Source organism: Microchirus variegatus (assembly GCF_963457635.1).
Source record: "Microchirus variegatus genome assembly, chromosome: 7".
Classification (NCBI taxonomy): Eukaryota; Metazoa; Chordata; class Actinopteri; order Pleuronectiformes; family Soleidae; genus Microchirus; species Microchirus variegatus.
This window is the reverse complement of record NC_139808.1, coordinates 19,791,170-19,803,603: the sequence shown is the minus strand read 5'-3', so window position 1 is coordinate 19,803,603 and position 12,434 is coordinate 19,791,170. Positions and strand designations below refer to the sequence as shown.

Genomic DNA, 12,434 nt, shown 5'->3' with positions numbered 1-12,434 from the left:
CGTAAATTTCAACGAAGCAGATCGCACCAGACAGGAAAAGCGACACAGAATCAAAGTAAAACATTTCCGCCCCCCTTTCAAAATAAAACACAATACGCAGGTAATATCGCCTGTCACAACTTCACATCAACATTACGTCGTCACTGCTGCTGCCAGGTAAACAGTCAATTAATCAGAGCGTCTCTGAGAGTCATAATGTACGACGAGAGACTGATTGTTGAAGTGGAGAAACATAAAATCATTTATGACTCCAGATCAACAGTTCTTCCACGTCGGAGAATGAAAAGAAGCTGTGTTGTTGTTGTTTACTTTATACACACAGTCTATCGCTGGATCTTGCGAACTCGCGTCCGATCGAGATTATCGTGCGATCTTCCGTGAATACCGCCGGCTCCCAAGGCTCCGCGCCGCTGCCGTAACGCGCCCGGTGGGGATTGCCGCTGGGGAGAGGACGAAGCAGAACCGCGCTGCTGCCGTTCCGCGAATAATGTTCATGGTGGAATTGTGTTGGGAAGGTTGTAGGTTTGATTCCGTGTCAACATTATTTACCTTATTATTGTATAAAGCATTAATAAGCTTGCGATGCATAAAATATTACCATAAATATATATATTGGGTGTGTGCTGGTAATTTGCCCTGCATGCCACGATGTCTCACTCTAAGGTTTTGTCAGAAGTTGGCATCCCTGCTATATAACATTGTAAAAGGGGAGGCAAAAATGAAGGACAGTTCTGTCAAATATCATGCATAAAGTTATTCCATCTGATATCCATCCCTAGTCAACAGCTAATGTAACAATAAATTATTATACATCTAGATCTTTACTGAGAGAACAGAATTGTGTGTCTTAGAGCCACTTATTTATGATAAAACGCTCGCTCCTCGCTCGTTGCTGACAGAGTTACATGTCAACCGTTCTGGCAACCTCGACTCTGGAAGGGAGGGGTGGAGTGGGAGGCGGTTATGACTCGAAGCAGTGTTAACCGTTTTTGGCCGCATTGTTACAGATGGCGCCTTTAAGGTTAAAACATTTTACTGCAATTTTGGGTAATGTCAGTCGTGTTTTTAACATTATTTTTTTTTTACTACATTTCATCATTTTACAGCATGTTTTTGTAACATTACAATACTTTTTGGTCACCTTTTTTGTAAAGATAGTTGTTTTCTTTTTGTCATCAGGGATTTGTCTTTGATGTAAATTGTTTCTATTACTTTTTGATTTCTTTCTTCCAAATATAGTTTATAGACATATTTTTTGTTACATTGTGCAGAATTGTTTGGTAATGTCAGTGACTAAAACACTGTTAATCTGCTTCCTGCAAACGGCAAAGAAAATGTGCATGAACACAGACATATTGCAGATGGAAGGTCCTGACTGTTTACATGTACAAAAAAAACAAAAAAAAACACTTTCTTCCAATTATCACAATAATATGGTGAATTGTGATTATTTTTGTCACAATAACTGTGACAGAAAAGGTCCCTGTTGTAACCTGCTCCCGTCTTGTGACAGAGTGAGAGAAAGTGATGAACAAGCTGTTTAAATGACTGTGACATTTCTTCAATGGTGCGGTCTCCAGGTTTATCGATAGGTGCACGCAGTCACTGGCCCCACTCTTAAATTAGCAAGCCAGCAGGCAACACTTTGACATCTCAGACAAATCACACACCAAACACACATCCCATGATTATTTCAGCCCCTGAAAGGTCAGGACCTTCTATTGAACCCTGAGCACTGGAGGATGACCGCGTCAGGGAGAGAGAGAGGTTTCAATCAGGCTGATTTGTTGTGTTCAGCAGTGTCCTCACTCCTCACACTGCTCTGTCACTGAAGCTCTGGATCTGCTGACGGATGATCTTGCGGAACATATTTGAGATTAATGACAGCTGACGCTGCCTGCAGTCAGTGTCCTAATGACTGATTCTGCTATAGAGCTGCACAGTGTACTGTATGGAAAATTTATGTGATATCAACACGGTCAGTTGACAATTCTGTGTAAACTGTATAAATATTGTGCTTTTTTTTTTCTTTTATAGATTTGATGACCACTCATTCACTCACACAATCATTCAGCACAACATGTGCAACACTTTTTCGATCACACATCTTTTTTTACCCAGTCACACTGCAGCTGTCACTTTCGGTTCAAACTTTGATATTAATTTGAACGTGGGATGTAGAGTTCACATTTGGATTGTAATGACTTGCTCAAGATGCAAGCTGCTTCTCTCATATGCTCCAATTTAAAGCGGACCTAGACCGGAAGTTCCAATTAACGCTGTGTTTTATTGTAATCTCAGGCTCAGCGAGATCTCTGAAAAAACCCGGTCCGGTTACGCAAACAGCGGTTCTGCGGAACAGCAGATTGTCCTGCTCCGGGCACTAGTCCGGGCACATCCGGTTGCGTACATTGAACCGCAGAAGAAGAATGACGTCCGTTGTTGAGGTGTTTCACGAGCGACAGTGTCTTCTGACCTTGGGTCTGACTTCGGGTCAAAGTCATAAAAGGGACTGCAGCGGGGAGTCGTGAAGAAGCTATTTTCACACACTGTTAAAACAATCCTTTGATAATGAGTAGCAGTGCATCCACCGTTCCAGAGGGGGGAGCTGCGCTCTGAGAGCGGGTGTGCTGAATATACTGGCCAATCACAAGACTGTCTTCTGGGTGAGAGAGTTGAGTCTCAAATCTCGCGGCTGGGAAACACCGTCAGAAAAGAGAATTTCTATCGGCTTGTTTACAGCAAATAGGAGGTTTTTGTATATTAATGTATAAGTTAATGTATGTAAGTAGACCTCCATAACTAACACATATGTGCAACAGGACCACTCTAGGTCCGCTTTAAGTAACTGGCACAAAATCAATATTCACGGATTTTGATTTCGTCACCAATCTGAGACAGTCGATCAAACCGAACTTTCCAGAAAAATTACTCACACTATTGAACCACCACCGTCCATTAAAGTCTTGGCTTTGTTGTTTTGCTAATGCAAAATCGTGATTTTATGTATGTCAATTCTGTGATCTGTGGTATTTTTAATGGAATGGTTATATGATATGAAAATATATTAGAAACTGTTAAATTAGTTATTTTTATAGCAGCCTTTTTCAAACACAGACATTTGAATTGTAGTATTTACTTTATCTAGTACAACATGGGCTTTTATGTTACAGTATGTGTGCCTAGAAATGAATAAAATGCAGTAACAATTTCCTGTGGAATATTAATAAAGTATCTATTTATTTAGAGTGAATAATTGTTCAGTATTTTTTTGCTTAAGTGTGGCTGCTATGGGCCATTTATAGTTTGTCAAAATCCTACACCAGTGACTGTCTGTTTTATCTGTTTCGGTCGATTAACGCGGCAATGTCTGTCATGTGGTACCAGATGTGGCGTTGTGAGAGCAAGTGGACCCCCCATGGTTCTTCCAGTCCATTAATCAACAAATCTTGACACGTACACTGTGCCTATAATGGCCACGTTCAGACCCTGAGGGCTTAGTGCAACGGCACGAGATGAGATCAGATTCCCTCCACCAGCCAATTTGTTGACAGATATGTTGCCAGACCAGCCTGAGAGCAGCAGCAGCAGAGCAGACATTGTACTGTTGTACATGGATTCATAACCGTGTCTGTGGTGTGTTTACATCACACATGAACACCAATGATTCCATAAGACTGGGTCAGAAGTCTTGCTACAGATATGGCTGTAAATAAGTCCCGAAAATATGCACAAATGTGCTTTTGTCATGATTTAAATTGTAATTTGTGTCACGATGATGTGTCAAGAAAAGTGAGTTTCAGTATAGGATGTTTGGGAAACACTGATGTACACTATGTAACTATACATGTACAAATACACAGTGTTCGCAGAGAGTATTTAGCAGATCCAACACACACGTTTTCAGCCTGCATTTAGACATGCTGCACAGATTGTGCAATACTTTGTCCATAGTAATAGTAACTAGTAATATGGTATACAAATACTATAGTAGTACAGAGAGCAAATACTAGTGGGGAGTAGATTTATTGCGTCCGTGGTGATATTTCCCCTTTAAGCTCATCAGTTATTAATAATTTTCTATTTGACCCAGTAAACCACCGACCAAAAAAACCCCCAAAATATTAAATTATTGAAGTCAGTCCAAAAATGCATTGGTCTGAATTTCACCGTGTTTTTCTCACTGATGTTTTCTTTTCTACTGTATATGGGTAAAAATGCTCAGGGAAGGGAACTGTGGAGCATGCATTAGTTTGTTAGTTAGTACAGTTGAACGTATACAAGTGGGGCTGAAATTATTAGATTAATCGATTATTAACAATTTTGATTTTAAGGGTTTCTAAAAATGAAAAAGAATCAAAGCACATTTTCAGATTTCTCGGCTTCTTCAATGTGAATATTGTCTGGTTTTCTTTGCTTCATATAATAAAGAAATCATTCAAACTGAATCATTTTTGGATTGTGGACAAAGCTTTATACAAGTAATAGTAGTTAAACTCTCAACCTCATTTTCTGTTAGTCCGAATTTGATTTCGTAAATGTTTAACATGTTTACATGGATTTTAAAACTCCAACTTTAGTCAGACTTTGACAGTAATTTGACTTTTTCTGTTAAGACTGTTAAGTTGTTCATTTCCAGCTCTGAATAAAAGTCAAAAGCCGGAATACAGATTAAAAGTCTCACTGTGAGCCGAGTCGCACATCGTCACACCACACTCGTCCAGCAACAACCTTGGGAACTTCTGCACCGAATTATTTAATTAAAGGTTTTCAGCCGTCTCGCTTCTGCAACCTCCACCACCCCCACTCTCCCACTCCACCCCTCACCAACACCCACACCCACACACACACACACTCAGATTTGTGATTCTGCAGTGTGCACAGCTGGGTAAGGACAGTAGTAATGACAGTGTGCCACTCTGTAGCTTATCATATTCCCTATAAAGTGGGTAAGTGTGGCGGTTGCCAGTTTGTGTGGTTGGGTGGTGTTTAAAAGAGCACATGCCTCTGCTGTGAACTGTCTGCACCTGGTTATAAACTTTACATGTTTACAATTATGGTTTGTGATCTGATATCACTCCCTGTGTGTGAACTATACATTTTCAAAAATGTGAGCGATGTCTAAGATTGTGCTTCTTAAGCGTTTTCTATATATTGGGTGTATAGAGGCTAAAAATCCTATTTCTATATCCTTTTTGGGGGGTTAGTGATAGTACATCGTGTATGTGTGATTTGATTCATGTCCTCATCCGTGTTGAAAATTAACCTAATGAAGCTACAATAGTCGGCCTTGTCAGATTTTTAAAGTAAAGATAATGTCATTGTTTCTCTTCCTGTCCTCACTAGTTGGTGAAGTTGTGCAGTGGGATGATCGAGGCCGGCAGGGCCTACGTCAGCGCCAACAAGCTCTTCGTCAATGGCATCAAAGACCTGTCCCAGCAGTGCAAGAAGGAGGAGATGATATCAGTGAGTGGGAATCATACAACTTGATATATCCATCCATTGCTATACCGCTTATCCAAGGTAGCAGCTCTAACAGAGAGCCCCAGACCTCCCTTTCCCTGGCCACATCATCCAGCTCTGTCGGGGTGATCCTCATGTGCTCCCAGGCCAGGGAGGAGATATAATCTCTCCACCTGGTCCTTAGTCTTCTCCTACGTCTCCTCCCAGTTGGACGTGCCAGGAACACCTCCCCAGGGAGGCGCCTTGGTGGCATCCTTACCATGTGCCCCAAACCACCTCAACTGACTCCATGCCATGCAAAGGAGCAGCGACTCTGAGCTTCTCACCCTTTAGCTAAAGGCCTGTTCATACTCTGTACAAATGTGTTCGCTCTCCCAGGGCTGCAAGAAAAGAATGACATCACTATTTACTTGCAGACATAATAACAAATCTTTTTTCAATTGGCAGAAAATGTAGTTATTGTATCAATTGTTTTACACAAAGATGAGCCTTTTATATTTATGTCAACAGCTGGGTCTAAGGAGGCCACCATTATGGACGGTCATGTTTTTAAAATAGCCCACAATGGACAAACTAAACATCTATGATGTTCACTGAAGGCTACATAGGTTCTCCAACGCCATGTTTCCATCATGGTACAGTATGGCATGGTTTGGAATGGTAAAGCCTTGGTTTAGGCTTGCGTTTTGACTGAGAACAGTACTTTTACGTGGCAGGTGGGGTGTTAGCATTGAACTCGACAAGACAGCTCTTTTATTTCGGGCTCGGTTTGTTTGTTGTGTCTCAACAAGAAGTGAAGATTTGTATGAGAATAGGCTCGACTTCCGTGGGATATTTACACCGATCGCAAGATAGTCATGTTTGCCTGTTTGCCATGTCGCCTGATCAGCTGTTGCCAGTCTAGCTCCACCCAGAACATACTGTACCCTTTTACTCCAAGGAAGGTTGGGGCCAGTTGTTTTGGTAATATTCCAAATGGAAACACAAAAACATTTGTACCCTACCAAACACGGCTCAACACACTTAAGGGATATTCAGCTGCGACATGCAACTTTGCCAATTAATGTTGCAGACTGTGCCTTTTAAAAGCTGACCTCAAACCTGTACATTCAGTGAGAAATGTTTGGTGGTCAACTTCTCAACAATTTGGCTCTCAAGTGTCTTTGCTTGTACATTCCAGTGATTCCCCACTGGAATAATAACAGTAAGTCAGTATAAACAGCATTGTCCAGACACACAGTCATCTGGCTCTTTTAAACATGAGCGATGTGACCACATGCACACAGGAGATGTTTATGCTGGGAGTTTACTATGGCTACGTGCAGTGAGATTTAAAACCTGCTGCATGCTTTTACTCTCAAGAAAACATTTGGAGCAGATTTCCTACCCGTGTCACCCCTGCAGCTTTTCTACGTGTTAATTGTGTCATAGTCACTAACTGCTGAGTCTTTAAATTGTTTTATATGTTTAAGTATACAGCGTTTGTGTGTTGTCCACGTTGCAGGAATGCCTTGAAAAGTGTGGCGAGAGACTCCAGGAAATCGTCAACTACCACATGGTAGGTTTCTCCCAAATATAGTCACTGAAGTTATCTATCTATCTATCTATCTATCTATCTATCTATCTATCTATCTATCTATCTATCTATCTATCTATCTATCTATCTATCTATCTATCTATCTATCTATCTATCTATCTATCTATCTATCTATCTATCTATCTATCTATCTATCTATCTATCTATCTATCTATCTATCTATCTATCTATCTATCTATCTATCTATCTATCTATCTGCGCTGTATGTACAGCAACCTTAGTGAAGACACTCAGAGACATAATGCGTCCCCTTACCCTGACCTTAACCATCACAAACTAATGCATCACCCTGACCTTTAAACTTACCCGTGACATAAGCCTAATTTTAACTTAACCTACAGTTCAGGTCTTAACCCTGAAACAGCCCTTTTAATGGGTGACAGAATGTGATGACCAGCCAAAATGTTCTCACAAGTCATCTGGTTTTTATTTGTCCTCACAGATCTACATACATTCTTCTCAGGACACTGCATTGACCTTCATTCATCAGCCTAAACAAAGAATTATCCCTGATCTTAATCATAACCAGTTCATGCCTAACCCTAACCCTAACCCCAACTCAAATCTTACCCCTAAACTTAACCAGTTCCTTAGAAGTTCTGCGTCATCAGGACCAGGATTTGGTCTCCATGAGGACTACTGGTCCTGACAAGGTCAGTGTTACAGTAATGCCAGAAAATGTCCACACGCAGACGAACTACTCTTTAATATCTTAGTGAGGACATCACAACTATGTGACTAACCCTAACCCTTTCCCTAAATCTAACCCAATTCTAACCCTAACCCCCCAAAAAACACTGAAAGAGATGGGTTTGTGTGGTTTTTTTTTAACCTCACACACACACACACGCACGCACACACACACACACACTGGTTTTGCATTCTTTGTGAGGACATACACTCAAAGACATAATGCATTCCCTAGCCCCTTGCCCTTACCTTAAACTATCACAACTAAGTGTGTAACCCTAAAAAAAACATGTCTTATTGTCCTCACAAAGATAGGTTTGCATTACAAATGGTCCATCCAGCCTACTAAAGACATGCACACACACGCACACACACACACGCACGCACGCACGCACGCACGCACGCACGCACGCACGCACGCACACACACACACACACACACACACACACAGGCTTTAACTGTGACTTCACAGGTCAGTGTACATTTGTGTGTCTAATTCAAACTACATGCTTCACCAGATTTGTATGGCAACACACAAACACACACACACACACACACACACTGGATTTGACCCCAAATTTAACTGGATTTGGTGGAGGGATTTTCTTCTATGACTCAATGTGAGATTTTGAGATGCTCCATGGGTTTGGAACGCTCCCAGGCAGAACTGCATTAACAGAAATATGATGTTATTATGCCTATGCTTTTTTAATCTACTAACGACAAGCAGATACTTTGCTGTCGTAAAACCTGTTTGTCCTCTTTAATAATCTCCCTTGTTTTATTCCCATATTTTCCATTTCACTCCGTCAGAATCCAGCCTGTTCATCCCTGAGCTTTTCTTTTCTTTTCTTTTAAATCAAATCAAATCCATCAGCTGCACCAGTGCAACACAATCCCCTCCTCTCCCCTCTTCTACAATGACATTGTTATTTCTTTCTCTCTCTATCCATTATATGTCTAAATTTTCTGTTGTGTCAGATTTCTGCCTCATCTTCATAGTCATTTTCTCAGCTGTTTTCTCTCTTCTTTTTTTCTTCAACACCTGTTTCTTCTCCTCTTCCGTTCCATTCCGTCACCTGTCCATCTATCCTCCTCCTCCTCCTCCTGTTGCTCCCCCCTCACTTACCCTTCACCACACGCCTCCCACTCCTCCACTCAAACACCAAGGAATTACACTAATAGCTTGTCTGGCAGACAGTATGAATGGAGGGATGTAGAGCGCGGAGGGAAAGACACAGTGAAAGGAAATCTCGTATTTGTTTGACCACCCACTGATTCCTGTTTCTGCACCTTCGCAGCTCATCTGACACAAAAGACGGCGTCTGAAATGGAAAGTAAAATCACCTGATAGTCAAATTATTTTGCTTTGAGACATAATCCAACCACAAATCTAAGCACAGTTATAATTATATCGACATGGATTTGAGCAGATTATTTCCGAGATTGGAGCTTCTTCATTTGCACACGGCGCAGCTTTTGCTGCTCTGGATCAGAGGTTCCTAACCGGGGGCGCCCAACCCCAGTGGGCGGCCACATACATCCACATAATTTAAGATTTCGATGCCTCAGCTTTTACTCTTTAAATTTTCAAAGTCAAAGGTCTCTGCCTGAATGACTGGGTCTAGCATTGCAGGTCTAGATTTATGTTAAAAGAAAGGCTGATATGTTGTTTACTTTGTTTTTCCACATTTTATTATGTATGTATGTTGTGTTTATATGTGAAGTGTTGTACTTTTCAGTAGACATATTATAATCTCTTATAATTTCAAGAACAGTTTATTCTTTTAATGCTTTTAATAAATGGAAGATTCTTCTTAATCCGTGAGGTTTTACACAATCAGTTCACATCACAGTGTGCGACACTCATTAGAACAAAGGCTGTGATGTAAGTTAGTACTGATTATTATTTAAACTCAGTATCAATTCATAGCTATGCTGCAACATGTTGGTTGCAAGATCATGAAAATGTGTCTTTGAGCCTCTATCACTTATTTTTTTCGGAATCTTTAGTCCTGTGTTGAATCCTCCAGGGTTGCGTTTTGCCATGTTGATATTTTGCAAACAGAGGATAATTAGGTGTTTTCATTTCTCACGTACACACTCAAAAATAGGGGCACAAGATGAGAACACTTCTGAACCTGTAGCTACACATTTGGAGAATTCACTAGTACAATATTGTGCATGGAGATGCCAGACATGTACTTTTTGACTATCAGAGAGCTTATAAAGTGAATTAAATGAAAAAAGAAAGACCATATTTGTAACTGGGTTAACCTAACAGGACAGTACATTTGCACCAATGCCTTTAAAATGTTTTTTTTTAAAGTCTCTGCACATTTTATAAACAGTCAAAAAGTAGTTATTGTGTGGACGATTACGGTTCACTTCTGGTTCTTTTAAAAAACATGTGTACCCTTTTAGGAAGTAGTAACACATCAGGATTTCTACTTAATTGTGTGTACTGAACATACGGCAGGGATTAATATTGAGACATCAAGCTCTTAGTCGCTCTATTCCCTGTGAAGACGAGCGCTTGGATACACAACTCAAAGTTGGGTCATGCCCAGGCCACAGTAATCCAGAACAGGTTTGGGTGGAAACATTTGGATTAGTGCACGTGTTCTTAATGTCTATCTGCTGGAAGTGATTTAGATTTATTTATTTAATTTATTTTAGTGGATTTTCTTATGTTCTGTCAAACTGGCAGATATTGTAGGTTTATGATACACCAGCTTGGAAAGTACCAAACCTTCATTCAGTGCAGCAAAAACTAACCGTCTACACTCCCATGACTCACATCGCAAGATGTTTTTTACTAAATGACGCTGACAGTTTACTGCACAAGAGTCGTAATGTGTAGAAATTGACTGCAGGTGCAAGGATATGAAAGAATGGAACGTCTGACTCCTCGTTGACCTTTGGAGTCTTGGAGAAGCACTTTTGTACTTTTGTAGTCCTACAAAAAAAAAACTAGTACTTGTGAAAAGCCAGGCACAAGAAGAACCAGCCAGTGATGTCATCAGACTGTGCAGGGACGTCATATGGGTGGAGAATTAAACACACACACACACATGCGGTATCCCTTTCCTAAACCAGTTATTGCTTAACCTTAACAACAATTCAAATCTTAGTCATAAACTTAAACAGTTTCTCAGAGATGAGGTTCAGTTTTATTCGGACCAGGTTTTGGTCTTCATGCAGACTACAGGTCTGGTCTGGTGTTTATGCCAGAAAAGGATCCTATAGCTGTGTCAAATACAAATACACATAGATACATGATTTTATATCTTAGTAAGGACACAATGCATTCCCGAGCCTCTTACCCTGACCTTAACCATCACAACTAAGTCCCACATAGATTGGTCCTGTTGCACATAATAGTTATGGAGGTCTACTTACATACATTAACTTGTTTTTATGGTCAAAAACTTCCTAGTTACTGTAAACGAGCCGATAGAAATCTGTCCTTTTTGAAGCACTTGTCAGCCATTTCAGACATAAATCTCCTGAGAAGACAGACTGTGTTGTGATTGGCCAGTACCCCGGAAGTGACATTCGGCACACCCGCTCTCAGAAGCACAGCTCCCCCTTCTGGAACGGTGGATGCACTGCTCCTCATTATCAAAACATTGTTTTAACAGTGTTTAAAAATAGCTTCTTCACGACTCCCCCGCCGAAATCCCTTTTATGACTTCGACCCGGAGTCAGACCCAGAGTCAGAAGACACTGTCGCTCGTGAAACACCTCCACAACGGACGTTATTTTTCTTCTGCGGTTCAATGTACGCAACCGGATGTGCCCAGACTAGTGCCCGGAGCAGGATGATCGGCTGTTCAGGAGAATCGCTGTTTACGTAACTATAACGGAATTTTCAGAGATCTCGCTGAGCCCGAGATTACAATAAAACACAGCGTTCTCAGCAATGGCTGAACTGTTTGTTTCGAAACTTCAGGGCTTCATAAACAAGGTAATGACGCAGATACACACTAAAAAACAGCGTTAAGTGGAACTTCCGGTCTAGTTCTGCTTTAACCCTAACCCCAGAGGTCTCAAACTGTGCCCCCGATCAATGTCAAGTTATAGATAATAGATTCATTTTGCATCATGAATATGTTTATATTGCAAACTAGTTATCGTTCCTTATCAAAACAAACACTTTTATTTTGAAATTTTTAACTTTCTTTTTTCACTTGACTGGCCCCTTCTGACCAAACTAGACACTCAGTGGCCCCCAGGTCACTGGAGTTTGAGACCCCTGCCTTACCCTAAACCTAAAACCAGGTTTTAACCCTGAAAAAGCCCTGTAAAGCTGTGGGGTCCAAACGAAATATCCCCACAAAGAAGGTGTTTTTTTGATACACATACACACATACACAAAGGCTAGGTCTGTAGGCTACTCCTCCATGTGTATGTTCATTAACTGGTGGAGTCCAATAGAAAGTTTAATCCACACTCTGTGATTGTTGTATACATATTCTGTAGTCACAGTCTAATGTGTGTATTCCAGTATTACAGTTCTGCCTTTTAATCCTCCACAATTCACAAAATAAAGTCTATAAGAAACATTTTCTACTTGTTATAAAATACAAATATAGTGATAGTTATATATTAAAATGATAAAATCATTCAACTGAATATAAGGACCTGTAACTGAGTCTTTTTATGTGGAGATGAAGTGGAC

General features: G+C 40.6%; 1 protein-coding gene across 1 annotated transcript in view; it reads left to right on the top strand.

Moving 5' to 3' along the window:
* The window catches only part of LOC310929930 (arf-GAP with coiled-coil, ANK repeat and PH domain-containing protein 3-like), a gene marked incomplete at its 3' end in the record, with an annotated part of 86,460 nt that overhangs the window by 47,783 nt on the left and 26,243 nt on the right, over positions 1-12,434 (top strand). Inside the window, exons 3-4 of the mRNA XM_083892799.1 lie at positions 5,347-5,466; positions 6,968-7,021. Coding sequence (XP_083748925.1) covers positions 5,347-5,466; positions 6,968-7,021 — 174 coding nt within the window. The remainder of the gene's footprint in view (positions 1-5,346; positions 5,467-6,967; positions 7,022-12,434) is intronic.